The sequence below is a fragment of the Oncorhynchus nerka genome, linkage group LG10, assembly GCF_034236695.1.
Source record: "Oncorhynchus nerka isolate Pitt River linkage group LG10, Oner_Uvic_2.0, whole genome shotgun sequence".
NCBI lineage: Eukaryota > Metazoa > Chordata > Actinopteri > Salmoniformes > Salmonidae > Oncorhynchus > Oncorhynchus nerka.
This window is the reverse complement of record NC_088405.1, coordinates 59630831-59650631: the sequence shown is the minus strand read 5'-3', so window position 1 is coordinate 59650631 and position 19801 is coordinate 59630831. Positions and strand designations below refer to the sequence as shown.

Here is a 19801-nt window from a genome sequence, read left to right as displayed (position 1 = left end):
GCTTCCTTACATACGGGATCGTCTGAGACCAGCCACCCGGACAGCTGATGAAACTGAGGAGTATTTCTGTCTGTAATAAAGCCCTTTTGCAGGGAAAAACTCATTCTGAGTGGGTAGGCCTGGTTCCCAAGGCCCACCCATGGCTGCGCTTCTCTGCCCAGTCATGTGAAATACATAGATTAGGTTTATAATAAATTCATTTCAATTGACTGATTTCCTTATAGGAACAATAACTCAGTAAAATCATTGAAATGGTTGCATTTATATTTTTGTTCTGTATAGTAAAACAATAATTGTTCTTATGCAATGGATAGACTGTGTCCTTAGGTTGTCATAAGAAATACTATGTATATTACGTAACACTAGATACAGAACTTCTGACTTTATCATTGGCTATTAAGGAACTCCCCTTTTCTCATGCATTCAGCCACCACCCCCCCCTCCCCCCTCACAGCCAGTAGGCTACTATATTCATACTGTAGGAACGAAAGGCTCATCTGTAGGTGAATGAGGGAAATATATTTTCTAAGGAACAATCTGCTAAGAGATCATTCATGGGTTTAAAGGCAAGCCCATCATCCTTTCTTAAATATTAACATTGAATTATTTCCTGGGAGAAAAGAGGCAAGGAGGGACATCAGAAAAAGGGTTACACAACAGCGTAGAATACCAGCACATATGGCCACAAGAAGAGACTAGAGGTCGACTGATTAATCGGAATGGCCAATTAATTAGGGCCGATTTCAAGTTTTCATAACAATTGGAAATCGGTATTTTTGGGAGCTGATTTGACGATTTTTAAAAACATTTTTATACCTTTGTTTAACTATGCAAGTCAGTTAAGAACACATTCTTATTTTCAATGACTGCCTAGGAACGGTGGGTTAATTGCCTCGTACAGGGGCAGAACGACAGATTTTCACCTTGTCAGCTCAGGGGATACAATCTTGCAACCTTACAGTTAACTTGTCCAACGCAATAACGACCTGCCTCTCTCTCGTTGCACTCCACAAGGAGACTGCCTGTTATGCGAATGCAGTAAGCCAAGGTAAGTTGCTAGCTAGCATTAAACTTATCTTATAAAAAACATTCACAATCACTAGTTAACTACACATGGTTGATGATATTACTAGATATTATCTAGCTTGTCCTGCGTTGCATATAATCTGACTGAGCATACATGCATACAAGTATCTAAGTATCTGACTGAGCGGTGGTAGGCATTCATTCAAACAGCACTTTTGTGCGTTTTGCCAGCAGCTCTTCGTTGTGCGTCAAGTATTGCGCTGTTTATGACTTCAAGCCTATCAACTCCCGAGATGAGGCTGGTGTAAGCGAAGTGAAATGGCTAGCTAGTTAGCGCGCGCTAATAGTGTTTCAAACGTCACTCGCTCTGAGCCTTCTAGTAGTTGTTCCCCTTGCTCTGCATGGCTAACGCTGCTTCGGCGGTGGCTGTTGACGTTGTGTTGCTGGTTCGAGCCCAGGGAGGAGCGAGGAGAGGGACGGAAGCTATACTGTTACACTGGCAATACTAAAGTGCCTATAAGAACATCTAATAGTCAAAGGTTAATGAAATACAAATGGTATAGAGGGAAATAGTCCTATAATTCCTATAATAACTACAACCTAAAACTTCTTACCTGGGAATATTGAAGACTCATGTTAAAAGTAACCACCAGCTTTCATATGTTCTCATGTTCTGAGCAAGGAACTGAAACATTAGCTTTCTTACATAGCACATATTGCACTTTTACTTTGTTTTTGCATTATTTAAAACAAATTGAACATGTTTCATTATTTACTTGAGGCTAAATTGATTTTATTGATGTATTATATTAAGTTAAAATAAGTGTTCATTCAGTATTGTTGTAATTGTCATTATTACAATTGTTTGTTTTATTTTTATAAAATCGGCCGATTAATTGGTATCGGCTTTTTTGGTCCTCGAATAGTCGGTATTGAAAAATCATAATCGGACGACCTCTCGAAGAGACATCACAAATACACAAAAAACTAAGCTCCTAGCCCCCCATGCATGCTTTCTGTCCCAAACACTAAAACTACACCTACATAATATAAAAACGAAATAAAAATAAAAATATATATTTGTACACAAGTAAATTAAGCTTAAAATATATAAAAAATTAAATGTAAAAAAAATATATAAAAACACAAAGCTATAATAACCTTGAGTAGAAGAGGCTAAAGGGATAGGGAGGAGTGTAGAGTACTAGGGAAGCCTGGAAAGTGGCTGGGTGGCCCCTCCCAGAGTATATCGTACCACACACACACACACACACACACACACAGAGGGTGGATGGGCTGAGCTCACAGACACCCGCTACGGGCCATGCTCCATGCTCCGCTCTGTAGGAACAAAGAGGCCTTTGGCGCTGCGCCGCTCCCATTTGGGCCACAGCTGCACACCTGCGGCAGTCTGCTGCTCACCCACATACCAATGCGTGCGCACCCACATACAAACACGCGCGCGCACCCACATACAAACATGCGCGCGCACCCACAAACAAACACAATTCACAAGTAAGACTACTAATGAAAACAAACAGTCTGCAAAGTGCAAAGGAAGTCAAACTTGACACAGTTTTGTACTATGACTTCTTATAAGTATGCTAAACATATAAAGGTATGGAGATTGAGGTGGACACACCAATCCCAACCATCCGACAGGTCCAGAGGAGAATCCTCACCTATAGCAGGACCTAATACCATGTCCTCCAGCAAAGGCCAGAGGTCACCATAACAGACCCGAGAGGGGCTGCTCCTCTCCTGGCTCAGAGACATGTGCATGAAATGAGAGTCCCGAGACTTAAGCATCTTCCCTGCGAACACAGAGTATGGCTTGTTGACATCTATATTCAGGCCAGGCCAACAGACACAGGGCCACTTTGTTTCACTGGCACAGTCAAATTCCTCTAAGGTCAATCCCTTTCCTAATGAGTGCTTTGGCACCAGCCAACCGGGCACTGAAAACAAAGAGGGGAGGAGAGGCAGAGTACACTTCCCTAGTCGACATAACGCCAGAAGATACACAAACGCGGTTTAAGACGTTTTTCCTGAGTGCTGCCAACATAGAAACACTATTTAGGCGAGCACAGAAACACCATTAGGAGATATTTATGATCTTCCATCTAAGATGCCATCTAAAAAAATACATGGCTCTTCACTTGGCTGAGCTTCTCTTTCCAGGTCAGGGCTTGTAAAGCAGCATCAGGGATCAACATCAGATTTCCAATGAAAAGGTCAGAAAGACTTCATGCTCTTTCCTTAGGAGCGTTGGTGTTACAAGCTCAAGCACAATACATGCAAGCACTAGTATAAGACAGTATTATTAGATAATACATTATAGTGCATCATTTTGGAGCTAGCAACACAAGCAATTCGCTACACCTGCAATAACATCTGCTGAATATGTGTATGTGACTAATAACATTTTACAAATATGTTGTTTACACATCAGGGGGAAAGAATCTGCTTTTGACTGGAATCCCCTTCACACACTACATTATTCTTGAATTTCGCACGAGGAAAGAAGCCTACCTAACATTGGATTTACAAAAGTGACGGTTGGATTATTTATATGGTAATAACATCCAATTGTATTTGCTTTACTTTTATTTAACTAGGCAAGTCAGTTAAGAACAAATTCTTATTTTCAACAACGGCCTAGGAACAGTGGGTTAACTGCCTTGTTCAGGGGCAGAATGACAGATTTTTACCTTGTCAGCTCGGGGATTAGATCTTGCAACCTTTCGGTTACTACTCCAACGCTCTAACCGCTAGGCTACCTGCTGCCCCAATGCTCTGCTCTGGCCTCAACGGGTCAAGCTCAAAAGGAAATGTGATACAGCATAACGTCACAGTCGAGGGTTGAGCTGCTAATCTCAAAGCTGATTCTGACAGAAAGCCGTCTCAATCCAACCAGAATCCAACATACAAAATCCTCTTTAATGATTACAAAGTGGTATCAATAGGCTTAACAGCATATTAGGCCTGATCTCCATTAAACCTTCATCAAAGTGCAATGAGCCACACCCAGCCACCTGGCCTTCCAAGCACAACTACCATACCTCGTTCAAAGGCACTTAAATCTCTTGCCCATTTACCCTCTGTATAGCGCACATACACAATCCATGTCTCAAGGCATAAAAATCCTTCTTTAACCTGTCTCCTCCCCATCTACACTGATTGAAGGTGACATCATTAAGGGATCATAGCTTTCACCTGGTCAGTCTGTCATGGAAAGAGAAGGTGTTCCTAATGTTTTGTACACTCCGTGTATACTGCAATATACTACAAACGTCACTGATCAGAATTCCACAGACTAGCTCGGCCTAAACATTACAATGTAAACACAAGGATGATACAATGAAATCACTGCTTTGCATACAAGCCTAATACTGTACAACCATAGCCCATACTGCATCATATAGGATAGCTATGATGTACGAGAAGGACAATTAAGATATTGGTGTGATTTTGTGAGGGGAGCAAAGTAGATTAATAAATTCATTCAGAAAAAAGCTTCGATACCCATCATCACCAATGTTTCCCAATGCAATGGATGAGACCTGCTTGTCAGTCTGCATAGAAAAGTCCACAGTCCACACACACACTGTTGGCTAAACAAACTGGACGCAGCTAAAATAACACAGGATATGACTAGCTAGCAGCTACTGTAATAGCCAACAGGCTATAAACAAACTATTTGTAGTATAGACAAACAATTTGATTTGTAGTCCAAGATGAGTTACTAGGTAGGTAAATGGACATTGAATTTGCACATTAATTACTGGACACTAGCTTCAGGTTGACAAATTGGATATCAACAAAGCTCGCAGTGGCTAGCTAGCTATCTATAGTTAGCACAGTGTTACTGGCAGAAGCTGAATGTATTGCTAACCAAGCTAACAACTCACTGCTTAAGTCTACATCTAGCTAGTTCTTCCTTTTCAACAGCGAAATGCGTACTCTGTCGACTCCTTTGTTTATATAGAGAGTACATCCTCGTGGTATTATCCTTATGAATTTGAAATGGTATCTCAAATGTTTGGGACAAATTTGCCATGTGCTATTTCGCCCTCTGTCGCTGTCACTTGCTCCCGAGTCCTGTGTGTGATGATGCGGCTCTGCAGGAGCGGTGTGTTGAGCGAGCGAACGAGCTAGATCGGCACAAAACACACCAGTCATGACAGTGCAGCTTTCTTCAAATGATCCCGTCGCCAAAGCCACGACCTCCATGATGTTACAGGGACAAGGCTGAGGCACAATGTCTGATACGATGTGTAATTCTTACCTGCTCGTCGAATCTACTAATTACGGCCTGAACCCATTCCACGGGTTTATGCGCCGCCATGGCCGGCCGGGTGCGAGCCGCGATGGGCCACCTGAATTATCCGTATAAATAATGATTCCTCTGCTATTTGCAACCAGTTAATGCTCAAAATCCGATGTTGATGGGGTTATTTTTCTTTATTTTAGCAGACACACCACCATGTCGCCATGACAGTACCGGAAGTTTGAATCCTCCTTCTCAATGAAATGAAGCAGGCACTGATGGTGCTTTGAGAAACAGCTAACATTACTGCGCGTGCGTTGCAAGAATCTTTGCGGCGACTAGTATGAATGTAAAAACGGGGATTGGACCAATGCCGTGTGTTTTCATCAATGACAGGCTTTAGATAACAAACCGATGATGTCACACTGCCTTGTGATTTTAGATACGGAAGAAACAGAACCATAAACAATTTGCAGTTACATTATAAGAAAATGCATGGTAACAGTACACCAGATAGCCATTCGATCTGTGTACATCATCAATATGTACAATATAATACTCCAGTCCGTAATATGTGCTGGTATTCTACGCTGTTGTGTAACCTTTTTTTCCTGTTATGTCCCTCCCTGCCTCTTTTCTCCCAGGAAATAATTCATTGTTAATATTTAAGAAAGGTGGCTGGGCTTGCCTTCAAACTTGAATGATATTTTAGCAGATTGTTCCTTAGAAAATATATTTCCCTCATTCACCTACAGATGAGCCTTTCGTTCCTACAGTATGAATAGAGTAGCCTACTGGCTGCTATTTGTGAATGTGTCTGTGGAGTGAGGAGTGGGGGGCTGAATGCGTGAGAAAAGGGGAGGGAGTTCCTTAATAGCTAATGATATTTTTTTTTAAATAATGTTTGACCTATATTTATCTAGGCAAGTCAGTTAACGTCCACGGAACGGTTGAGCTAACTTAGGCTAATGCGATTAGCATGAGGTTGTAAGTAACAAGAACATTTCCCAGGACATAGACATATCTGATATTGGGAGAAAGATTAACAAGAATTTAAGCTAACTGCACTGTCCAATTTACAGTAGCTATTACAGCTATTGTTTGAGGAGCGTGCACAATTCTCAACATGAAAAGTTATTAATAAACAAATTTGGCACATTTTGGCAGTCTTGATACAAAATTTTGAACAGAAATTAAATGGTTCATTGGATCAGTCGAAAACTTTGCACATACACTGCTAATCTAAATTACACCTGGCTGGAATAATACATTATGGCCTTTCTCTTGCATTTTAAAGATGATGGTACAAAAAAGAACAGTTGGTTATTTCTTTGTATTATCTTTTACCAGATCTATTGTGTTATTTTATCCTACCATTCTTTCATATTTCCACAAACTTCAAAGTATTTCCTTTCAAATGGTACCAAGAATATGCATATACTTGCTTCAGGGCCTGAGCTACAGGCAGGTAGATTTGGGTATGTAATTTTAGGGGAAAATTGGGGGGAAAAGGGCGAATCCTTAAGAGGATAACCACTTGACTACGTGTCGCCCCAATTGGTAAAGTCGGATGTTCTGTATCTAGTGTTACATAATATACATAGTGTTTCTTATGACAACCTTATGACACAGTCTATCCATTGCATAAGAACAATTATGGTTTACCTATACAGAACAAAAATATAAATGCAACGTGCAACAATTTCAATGATTTTACTGAGTTACAGTTCCTATAAGTAAATCAGTCAATTTAAATGAATTCATTAGGCCCTAATCTATGGATTTCACATGACTGGGCAGAGAAGCGTAGCCATGGGTGGGCCTGGGAGGCCAAAGGCCCACCTACTTGGGAGCCAGGCCTACCCACTCAGAATGAGTTTTTCCCCGCAAAAGGGGACAGAAATACTCCTCAGTTTCATCAGCTGTCCGGGTGGCTGGTCTCAGACGATCCCGCATGTAAAGAAGTTGGATGTGGAAGTCCTGGGCTGGTGTGGGTACATGTGCTTGTAATGTACTGCCAAATTCTCTAAAATGACTTTGGAGGTGGCTTATGGTAAAGAAATGAACATACAATTTTCTGGCAACAGCTCTATTGGACACTCCTGCAGTCAGCATGCCAATTGCACACTCCCTCAAAACTTGAGACATCTGTGGAATTGTGTTGTGTGACAAAACTGAACATTTTAAAGTGGCCTTTTATTGTCTCCAGCACAAAGTGCAGCTGTGTCATGATAATGCTGTTTAATCATCTTGATACGCAACACCGGTTAGGTGGATGGATTATCTTGACAAAGGAGAAATTCTCACTAAAATGTGTGCACAAAATTTAAGAGAAATAATTGTTTTTGTACATATGGAAAATGTATGGGGTATGGAAAATGTATGGGACATTTTATTTCAGCTCATAAAACAGGGACCAACACTTTACATGTTGCATTTATCAAAGCCAAAGCTAGATTTGCTTTGTAGTAAGTAGTTAGCTAAAATGCTAAAGTTGTCAGTGATGAAATTCAAACACGTAACTTTTGGGTTGCTAGTAAGTAACCTTCTAACAATCTTATGTAACCACACCGAACATAACATACCCATTTTAGTATCCCGGATTTACGTGTACCATGTTACTAGTCTATAAAATCAGAAGTATGTTCAGTTCGCTTGATCGTTTGCTACGTTGCAGAACGGTTTGTACTGAACAAGACGTTTCCCCAAAACGTTCTTGTACGTTCTTGAACAGACTTTGAGGTGCATCTGCTCCCGTTTGGTGGGTGTGGGTTGAAACAATGAGTGATGCATTTAAAGGGAAGTGACCATGGTGACATCGTTCCCGAACCTCTCTGGTTTTCAACTGGTAGTTCAGTACAGCACCGTTACCGTTCAATTGAACATTCCAGAACATTAAAAACGTACTGAAAGCAGACCACTCGAACACACCGACATTGCGCAAAATATTACGCAGCATCATCTGGATATGTATGCAACAAAAGTTAAACATTCACCTTCTGCTGCCATTTCTGTCAAGACGTCTACACATACAGTTTGACGCATACGTAAACGTATGCACCACACCGAACGCACTGCAACTGCTTCTGCAGCGCAATGCTGCAAGGGAAACGCAGCGTTTCATTGGAAATGAATGTAATACCGGTGTACCAAAATGCAATGAGCTATCGGTGTGTTCGAAGAGCTCAAAACCACAAGAGGAGATGCAGTCAACAGCGTCAATTCCCATACACTGCAGCTTATGCCAATTTAAATTGTCACGAGAATCCATATAAACAAGTTGTATTTGTTATGTTCGCTATGCAGCCCTTGTATATTTGACTACTTGAGCAATGTCAGCGTATTTCCAGGCACTATAGTTTAATTTAGACTAAACAGTATCCTCAATCCAGAATGACTGGGTTTATCACCTCTTTATCACTATGGTGCCACCGATAGAAGGCAGGTTGAGAACATTCATAATAACCACATGACGCGACCGAGTGACAGAGGTGCAACCTATTGACCTTTTTCCAGTACACGACACACTGACATCAGGCAGAGATATGCGTGACTCTTGGCAGCAGTAAGAAAGCCATTGCAATCTGCGTCCATTCAACATAGCCTAGATTTACATTTTTATTATTTCTAAACAAAATACGTTTTTGGGGTTCTCATACACTTACAATTATGTTTTGATTCTTGCGTGAACAGTCTCTAACGCTCCAATCACACCGACAGCGTCATTGCATTTTGGTACACCAGAAGTAAATTCATTTCCAATGAAACTGCTGTGTTTGCCTCGCAGCATTGCGTTGCACAGGCAGTTGCAGTGCGTTTGGTGTGGTGCATAATGTATGCATCAAACTGTATGCATAGACCTCTTGACAGAAATGGTAGCAGAAGGTGAATGTTGAACTTTTGTTGCAGACATATCCAGATGATGCTGCGTACTATTTTGCACAATGACACTGTTGGTGTGATCGAAGCATAAGATTATATTTGGTTGTGATCCTTGCAAATAAACTATTTTGGAGGCAGCAGTTGTTAGCTAGAATGCTAACGCTCATTGAAATTGGCTATGGCAAAAGCTAGCCAAAGAGCCATTTTTTAAAAGTAAAATGCAATTGATTTGTGATGATGAGACAAACATTATATTAAGCAGGACATTCATACGAGCCTTAAAATCCAATTATAATCCAAAAGAAGTGTGAAATGCACTCATAAGCAACATGAAAATATAGCTTTTTTTTTGCTGCCGTTCTATAATGATGAGTGAGAACGTTACAGACACACAAATATCCTACTGCTGCAAAAATGCTAACCTCCACTGTTATTGTAATGGTGAGAGGTTAGCATGTCTTGGGGGTATGATATTCGTGCGTCTGTAACTTTCTCACTCAACATTATTCACGATTCATTCAGGACTATTTGTAATCATGGTAGCATCCACATGAATGTAAAGTGTTTAGAAACATATTCTAATCTTATTTACAATAAAAGTGACTCCAAAATGACACAATACATTATTTATCATTCATTTCTATTGGGAACAAAATAATCTGAAACACAAGCAAAACAAACAGCAAACGCAACCAAACAAGTTTGTAGAGTCACAAGCTTGATGTAATCATTGCGTGCTAGGAATATGGGACCAAATACTGAATTTTTTACTACTTTAATACACATAAGTGAATTTGTCCCAATACTTTTAGTCCCCTAAAATTGGGGACAATGTACAAAAAGTGTTGTAATTTCTAAACAGTTCACCCGCTATAGAGGAAAATACCCTCAAATTAAAGTTGACAGACTGCACTTTGACCTCATAGTCATTGTATCATTTAAAATCCAAAGTGCTGGAGTACAGAGCCAAAACAACAACAAAAATGGTCACTGTCCCATTACTTTTGGAGCTCACTGTATCTACTGCTGTACATACCATTCTTAATATTGTGTAAATTCAATTCTGTTACAGTGCTATTTGGGTTGTTAATTAGATTCGTTCTAAATTTCTTTATTTATTTGTATTATTTGTGTACTTGATTGACATTCTACTGCATTGTTAGGAGCCAGTAACATAAGCATTTCGCTGCATCCGCCCTAACATCTACTAAACTGTGAATGCGACCAATAAACTTTGATTTGACATACTTTGTCATCCAAATTTGTTGACATGTAATGTTACCATGCTTTGACCCTGTGTGAAGGGGCTCTTTGTGAATAAGATGCCATTTTGGTCTCCTCAGAAAGCATGTCAAATCACATGCTGCAAAATGAACTCATTTCACTAATCTAAAGAATGTTGCATAGGCATCTGCTTTAGTGAAAGAAAGGCCAACTTGTGCAGCACTGGTCTAAATAATTTTGGTACAACCAGGCAGTCATGGGCAGCTTCAGGGAGGGGCAAGACAGTGCTGAAGCCCTGTAAAGAATAGGCCTAGCACCCCCATGAAAGAATGTATTTATACATGCACGAATGCACACCATAGATTGAAAGCACCCCTATGCAAACACTGAGCTACCTCTTAAATAGCGATGTGAAAAATGACTGGTGGCAGTAAGGATGTAACACAATGTAACTCCAAGTCAATCACACTTCTGTGAAATCAAACTGTCCACTTAGGAAGCAACTCTGATTGACAATAAATTTCACATGCTGGCAGTGCTTTCACTCTAGTGGTAGCATGAGACGGAGTCTACAACCCACACAAGTGGCTCAGGTAGTGCAGCTCATCCAGGATGGCACATCAATGCGAGCTGTGGCAAGAAGGTTTGCTGTGTCTGTCAGCGTAGTGTCCAGAGCATGGAGGCGCTACCAGGAGACAGGCCAGTACATCAGGAGACGTGGAGGAGGCCGTAGGAGGGCAACAACCCAGCAGCAGGACCGCTACCTCCGCCTTTGTGCAAGGAGGAGCAGGAGGAGCACTGCCAGAGCACTGCAAAATGACCTCCAGCAGGCCACAAATGTGCATATGTCTGCTCAAACGGTCAGAAACAGACTCCATGAGGGTGGTATGAGGGCCCGACGTCCACAGGTGGGGGTTGTGCTTACAGCCCAACACCATGCAGGACGTTTGGCATTTGCCAGAGAACACCAAGATTGGCAAATTCACCACTGGCGCCCTGTGCTCTTCACAGATGAAAGCAGGTTCACACTGAGCACGTGACAGACGTGAAAGAGTCTGGAGACGCTGTGGAGAACGTTCTGCTGCCTGCAACATCCTCCAGCATGACCGGTTTGGCGGTGGGTCAGTCATGGTGTGGGGTGGCATTTCTTTGGGGGGCCGCACAGCCCTCCATGTGCTCGCAAGAGGTAGCCTGACTGCCATTAGGTACCGAGATGAGATCCTCAGACCCCTTGTGAGACCATATGCTGGTGCGGTTGGCCCTGGGTTCCTCCTAATGCAAAACAATACTAGACCTCATGTGGCTGGAGTGTGTCAGCAGTTCCTGCAAGAGGAAGGCACTGATGCTATGGACTGGCCCGCCCGTTCCCCAGACCTGAATCCAATTGAGCACATCTGGGACATCATGTCTCGCTCCATCCACCAACGCCACGTTGCACCACAGACTGTCCAGGAGGTGGCGGATGTTTTAGTCCAGGTCTGGGAGGAGATCCCTCAGGAGACCATCTGCCACCTCATCAGGAGCATGCCCAAGGCGTTGTAGGGAGGTCATACAGGCACGTGGAGGCCACACACACTACTGAGCCTCATTTTGACTTGTTTTAAGGACATTACATCAAAGTTGGATCAGCCTGTAGTGTGGTTTTCCACTTTAATTTTGAGTGTGACTCCAAATCCAGACCTCCATGGGTTGATAAATTTGATTTCCATTGATAATTTTTGTTTGATTTTGATGTCAGCACATTCAACTATGTAAAGAAAAAAGTATTTAATAAGAATATTTCATTCATTCAGATCTAGGATGTGTTATTTTAGTGTTCCCTTTATTTTTTTTAGCAGTGTATATATATATACTCCTGGTCAAAAGATTTAGAACACCTACTCATTCCATGATTTGTCTTTATTTTTACTATTTTCAACATTGTAGAATAATAGTGAAAACATCAAAACTATGAAATAACACATATGGAATCATGTAGTAAACAAAAAGTGTTAAACAAATCAAAATATATTTTATATTTGAGATTGTTCAAATAGCCACCCTTTGTCTTGATGACAGCTTTGCACACTCTTGGCATTCTCTCAACCAGCTTCATGAGGTAGTCACCTGAAATGCATTTCAATTAACAGGCGTGCCTTCTTAAAAGTTCATTTGTGTAGCCAATCAGTTGTGTTGTGATAAGGTAGGGCTAAGGCAGAAGACAGCCCTATTTGGTAAAATACCAAATAAGCAAAGAGAAATGACAGTCCATCATTACATGAAGGTCAGTCAATACGGAACATTTCAAGAACTTTGAAAGTTTCTTCAAGTGCAGTCACAAAAACCACCAAGCGCTATGATGAAACTGGCTCTTATGAGGACCGCCACAGGAATGGGAGACCCAGAGTTACCTCTGCTGCAGAGGATATTTTCATTATAGTTACCAGCTTCAGAAATTGCACCCCAAATAAAAGCTTCACAGTGTTCAAATTTATTTTATTTCACCTTTATTTAACCAGGTAGGCTAGATGAGAACAAGTTCTCATTTACAACTGCGACCTGGCCAAGATAAAGCATAGCAGTGTGAACAGACAGCAACACAGAGTTACACATGGAGTAAACAATAAACAAGTCAATAACACAGTATAATTTTTTTTAAACAATTTAGCAGATTAACACTGGAGTGATAAATGATCAGATGGTCATGTGCAGGTAGAGATACTGGTGTGCAAAAGAGCAGAAAAGTAAATCAATAAAAACAGTATGGGGATGAGGTAGGTAAATTGGGTGGACTATTTACCAATGGACTATGTACAGCTGCAGCGATCGGTTAGCTGCTCAGATAGCAGATGTTTAAAGTTGGTATTCATCAGAGAAAATGACTTTACCCCAGTTCTCAGCAGTCCAATCCCTGTACCTTTTGCAGAATATCAGTCTGTCCCTGATGTTTTTCCTGGAGAGAAGTGGCTTCTTTGCTGCCCTTCTTGACAACAGGCCATCCTCCAAAAGTCTTTGCCTCACTGTGCGTGCAGATGCACTCACACCTGCCTGCTGCCATTCCTGAGCAAGCACTGTACTGGTGGTGCCCCGATCCCGCAGCTGAATCAACTTTAGGAGACGGTCCTGGCGCTTGCTGGACTTTCTTGAGCGCCCTGAAGCCTTCTTCACAACAATTGAACCGCTCTCCTTGAAGTTCTTGATGATCCGATAAATGGTTGATTTAGGTGCAATATTACTGGCAGCAATATCCTTGCCTGTGAAGCCCTTTTTGTGCAAAGCAATGATGACGGCACGTGTTTCCTTGCAGGTAACCATCACTGACAGAGGAAGAACAAGGATTCCAAGCACCACCCTCCTTTTGAAGCTTCCAGTCTGTTATTTGAACTCAAACAGCATGATAGCGGGATCTCCAGCCATGTCCTCGTCAACACTCAGACCTGTGTTAACGAAAGAATCACTGACATGTCAGCTGGTCCTTTTGTGGCAGGGCTGAAATGCAGTGGAAATGTTTTGGGGGGATTCAGTTCATTTGCATGGCCAAGAGGGACTTTGCAATTAATTGCAATTCATCTGATCACTCTTCATAACATTCTGGAGTATATGCAAATTGCCATCATACAAACTGAGACAGAAGACTTTGGGAAAATTAATTTGTGTCATTCTCAAAACTTTTGGCTACGACTGTATTCTGGATAGGGCAGTACTTTTGTGTAGTACCTTACCCTAGAAGTGAGGACGGAGATAAAAGTAACATAATATTCAGTGCGGTGTAATTTGACTATAATGAAGTCTGTTTCTGGTGAGGTTATCTTTCCTCAGTTAAAGAGCGCTATGAAAGCCTATCTACATATGAAGAGGTTCCAATGAAGAGCAGTGGTTCTCAGTCCTTGTCCTGGGGACTCAAAGGGGTGAAGGTTGTTGTTGTCTTAACACTGCACAGCTGACTCAAATGATCAACTCATCATCAAGCTTCGAGTGGTATTTATGTATTCATTTGTGATGCTATCCTTGATATGATCCTGTTATTGTCAATATGTGTGCCCATGCATCTATTAATCAATTTGTTATCTGGGATATTATACTTTAGTAATCCACAGTGACCTGGTGATGTAAAAGTCAAATAATTACATTATCTTCCATATTCCTAGATACCTTGTAACTGGAGATTCCTTCAAAACGATTGCCTACAGTTAACGTGCAGGGCACTGCAAGGTTGGGTGACCAGGGCCATCTGGGACTGCCTCCTGGAGGAATTCAGGTGTGTGAAGGCTACCTGTGTCCTGCATAACTTCATGAGGATGGACACGAGAACGAGGAGGGGATCTGCAGCTCGCCGCCATGTGCCAGAGAAGTCTGCTGCTCTGCAGGATGTTTCAAGGATGGGGTCCAACAACGCAGCAAGAGGCAATCTGTGTACAGGAGATATTCACCTCCTACTTCTTTGAAGAGGGTTCTGTTCCCTGGCAACACCATAGACTACACTATGCACAACCAAAGGCTCTTTTAAGAGCCATTCATATTGCAATAAAAGTATTCTTCCATTTACTTATGTCAACTGCAGTTATTCAGTTCCCAGTTTCTCTCCCTTTGATTTCTTCTTCTCAGGTGAGGGTGATGTTTGTACAAAAGCAAAAAAGAGACACCCTATAACCCACAAACATTTATCAATCTGATTGTGTTATGCAGTAACAGGCTCATGTGTAATACTGTGGCTTCTTCCACCTTCAAAGAATAGGCAAGAGGGCCAACCATGGAGAATAGTAAAACACTCAATTATTTCTATAACTATACTATATTGTTTGTCCTCATGTGTCCGTTTGTTTTTCAGCATAAAGTACTCGGCAGCCAGCGTGGTGTGGACACCAGGTGAGGCCACACACAGATTCGTGTTGAACACTGTCTCTTTAACTACCTTATTTTATCAATAACAGTCTCTCTCCTTCATCCCTCTCTCCTCTTCTTCCTAAATCCTCAAGGTTATATCAGCTGTGTTGGTGAACCCCTTCCGCAACTGAACTGGCTACATAGAGGGCACAGCATGATCAGAGGCTAAAGATCACTTGGTCAGGTCAACAGGAACAATTTTTAAGAGATGCTTTACATTGAAATACAGAAAGAGATGCTGTAGTCCCAGAGTTAATGATCCAAGGTCAGTTTAGCATTTCACCTCCTGATTCTGACTAACAGTGTTAGAATAAAAAATACAAGGCTTAAATATGCTCTCTCTCCATGTGTATGCAGATATGTTTTGATGTGAGAGGATCCCATCATCGCCAGCTCACCTGCTTTTAAGAAACTTCTGGTCGACTAGACGCTATTATGTAATTGTGACAAACAGAGAATATTTGGGTAGCACTGGGATTCAATTCAATATGCTGCCTTCCCTGCTCCTATATTCTTACAACTCTCACCTCCTTTCTTCCTCTGTTTTTATAAATACACAAGAGATGTGCATTGAAGTACAGATTGAACTTGTATTTATAATACTACAATTATAAATGCATGCATTTATAACACTTGGATAATTTACTTATTTCAAAACATTTCACATTCTCTACTGGTTGAAATACTAAACATATCTTGTGTTAAATCAGATCAATGCAGATGAAGGGCATTAGATATTGCAATTAACTGGTTTTAGAGTATTTACATGATGCATAGGAAGTGTAGTGTTCTGCTGTTTAAATCATATATGAATTGTAAATCAGCCTTTAAGTAGTTAAATCCTTTTTGTAGTCGTAGGGAACCATGTGTAACCACTGTCCCAGGACCAAGATTGGTAAACACTGCTGAAGTGTATAATTGTAATGCAGACACAGCATCATTCAAAGACTGGATTTTGATACTCCTGGTATTGGATTATGACTGAAATAATCTCAGACACTCATACCTGAACTGCACCTTTATTTGCTTAGGTAGAATACATGATCAGTGAATATATTAAATGTACAGGCTACAGTGTGGGGATGGAACTCATGCATGGTAATAACTACATGTATATACGACTTGCATCCTTGGCACAAATTTATATTATATTCTACTCAATCCACAGGCTTCATTAAAATATCAACTTCAAAACCGTCTGAATGACAACTGGCTATGACAGCTGAGGTTCATAGCTAGGTTCTGAACTAATATGTATACCAATTGTTTGGGTCCATACACAGATCAGCTAAATAACTAGCTAAACAGCCATACAGGTATTTGTATCCTCCACTGCACAATAAGCAAGAACATAATAACTACGTTACTTCATATATCTGTATTGCATGGCAAATATCAGCAAGGCAAGCTTCCAAAATTGTACATTCAATTTGCAGTAAATACTTTAGCTACCTAGATTCTTTACATCCACTGATTCACATTACGACAGCCTGGTTTGCTGGTTGTTTCAGGAGTCCCTAAGACATTAAACCAGAATTACAATTTCATACGCATGTCACAACACATAAAGCTAGCTGACTAATGTTAGCTAGCTTATTCCAGATTTTCGGAAATTAACTTTATGATAAAAAAATATATGCATAATAGTTTCTCTAGAATACTGCAAAGATGTACAGTACTCTCCCAAACGGAGGACCTGTCAGATACTCACTGCAGAGTTGGAGAAGGCAATGGATTCGATCTCCACGTCCCCAGACACGAAGATGGTGTCCACTTGGGTGATTGACATCCGGTGCAGGTACTCCATGAAGTGGGCACCATTCACAACCACCTGGGATAAGACCGGATTTAGGAGAGACAAGAAATCGATGGCACATGGAGAAAAAAAGAATGGTTTGAATCTTTTTTGCTGTAGAATATTGATACAACTCAATAAGTCGACAGTAAAACAAAAATGTGTAGCCTAAGTATGTAACGGCTTTCTAATGGTGAAGGAGAGTCGGACCAAACTGCAGCGTGTCTATTGCGATTCATCTTTAATAAAAAAACGTAACACACAACAAAACACTAACACTACAAAACGAAAACCGAAAGCAGCCTATACAAGTGTCTACTAACCTCTAACCAGGACATCAAGACACACAGGACAATCACCCACAATACAACCAAAGAATATGGCTGCCTAAATATGGTTCCCAATCAGAGACAACGGTAAACACCTGCCTCTGATTGAGAACCACTTCAGACAGCCATAGACTCTCCTAGAACACCCCACTAAGCTACAATCCCACTATACACACATACCAAAATCCCAAGACAAAACACACCACAATACAAAAACTCTATGCCACACCCTGGCCTGAACCAATACATGAAGAAAACACAAAATACTTAGACCAGGGCGTGACAAAGTATAAGTGATAAAAGTCTGACTGAATATGTATCTCGGTTGACCAGGAACAGGAGGGTAAATCGTTCCTCCTGGGTATTTAATATTTACGCTCCTCTGGGCCCCACTTAGAGCACAGCATGGTGTTGCAGGCCACATGTTGTCTGGAATCAACATATTGGGGGTTGAAGTGGAGGGCTACGTCAGGTACTTCTTTTGAGCCACATTGCAAATTCACATGAAACCTACAGAGAGAAAAGGGAGCCATATTTTAAAGTGATTAGGTTTAACAAGATCCCTTCTGTGCTGATAGTGAGTGACAAGACTGAGCCAAAGACGACATGGCTGTCCTACAGTGAAAAAGAGATGTACTACTAGGTAGGTCTACCTCTGGGATCCTGGCAGGACTCTCCCTGTCACAGTGATGGTCTTCCCCTCATGCAGACTTCCCTGGATACAGCCTGTGAATGGCACACTCTTGGAAATAACATTTGACCACGCTGGGTAGCTAATGTCCTTCACCAGATAGTAAGTCTGCCTGATAATGCTAGGGACATTGCAAAAATTTTACATTCACAATGACCACATCAAGCATTCTGTAACCTATAACAATCTAAGGTGGGTTGCACCAACATGGATTAACTCATAAACTTGTGTAGCAGGCTCAAGGGTGTGGGGTTTCCAAGTCACCAAGTTCAATAACAAAACATGCACCAGTAGCACAACTAGAACACAAATTGGGAGTTTATTAGGGATTTTGGTACACGGGTGAAGAAGGGGAATTCATCAATTACTTCCAGAACCTGTTATCGTTGTCCGTTCCATTCTTCAGGGGTAACCCTAAAACTCAGGTCCTCAAGCCAATCCAGTACACAAAGGGGGTAATCTGACAGTCCAGGTCACAACAGTCAATCTGACAGATATTGTTCGCTCTTCATAACTCACATTTTTCTCTCCATTCTCTGCCCCTTTATGCAGGCTGCTTCCTCCTTTATCTCCAAGCACTCCCTGGCTTAATGATCCACAGCCTCGCCTCATTGGGGCAGGAAGTCTATGTAAAGCTCAGGGGTGGAGCCAGCGGGCTGCAAGATATCTCCCCTCAATAACCACTCCCCTCAATAACCACTCCCTGCCATCTGCCACACTGGGTTAAATCAAGGTTTATCTATTCATCTTGCCACACCAAATTTTAAACCTAGTTTTAAATTAATCTTAGTTAAATTAAATCCTTTAGTTTTCACTTTACATTTTACATTTACATTTAAGTCATTTAGCAGACGCTCTTATCCAGAGCGACTTACAAATTGGTGCTTTCACCTTATGACATCCAGTGGAACAGCCACTTTACAATAGTGCATCTAGGTCTTTTAAGGGGGGAGGGGGAGAAGGATTACTTTATCCTATCCTAGGTATTCCTTAAAGAGGTGGGGTTTCAGGTGTCTCCGGAAGGTGGTGATTGACTCCGCTGTCCTGGCGTCGTGAGGGAGTTTGTTCCACCATTGGGGGGCCAGAGCAGCGAACAGTTTTGACTGGGCTGAGCGGGAACTGTACTTCCTCAGTGGTAGGGAGGCGAGCAGGCCAGAGGTGGATGAACGCAGTGCCCTTGTTTGGGTGTAGGGCCTGATCAGAGCCTGGAGGTAGTGAGGTGCCGTTCCCCTCACAGCTCCGTAGGCAAGCACCATGGTCTTGTAGCGGATGCGAGCTTCAACTGGAAGCCAGTGGAGAGAGCGGAGGAGCGGGGTGACGTGAGAGAACTTGGGAAGGTTGAACACCAGACGGGCTGCGGCGTTCTGGATGAGTTGTAGGGGTTTAATGGCACAGGCAGGGAGCCCAGCCAACAGCGAGTTGCAGTAATCCAGACGGGAGATGACAAGTGCCTGGATTAGGACCTGCGCCGCTTCCTGTGTGAGGCAGGGTCGTACTCTGCGGATGTTGTAGAGCATGAACCTACAGGAACGGGCCACCGCCTTGATGTTATTTGAGAACGACAGGGTGTTGTCCAGGATCACGCCAAGGTTCTTAGCGCTCTGGGACGAGGACACAATGGAGTTGTCAACCGTGATGGCGAGATCATGGAACGGGCAGTCCTTCCCCGGGAGGAAGAGTAGCTCCGTCTTGCCGAGGTTCAGCTTGAGGTGTTGATCCGT

The 19801-nt window shown here is 41.9% G+C and overlaps 1 protein-coding gene across 5 annotated transcripts in view; it reads right to left on the bottom strand.

Moving 5' to 3' along the window:
* The window catches only part of nf1b (neurofibromin 1b), a 78096-nt gene extending 72542 nt beyond the window's left edge, over window positions 1-5554 (bottom strand). For all 5 annotated transcript variants that reach the window (XM_029670741.2, XM_029670743.2, XM_029670744.2 and 2 more), the window contains exon 1: window positions 5315-5554. In XM_029670741.2, the coding sequence (XP_029526601.1) occupies window positions 5315-5374 (60 nt within the window). In that variant the 5' untranslated portion in view covers window positions 5375-5554. The remainder of the gene's footprint in view (window positions 1-5314) is intronic.
* Window positions 5555-19801: the final 14247 nt, after the last annotated feature.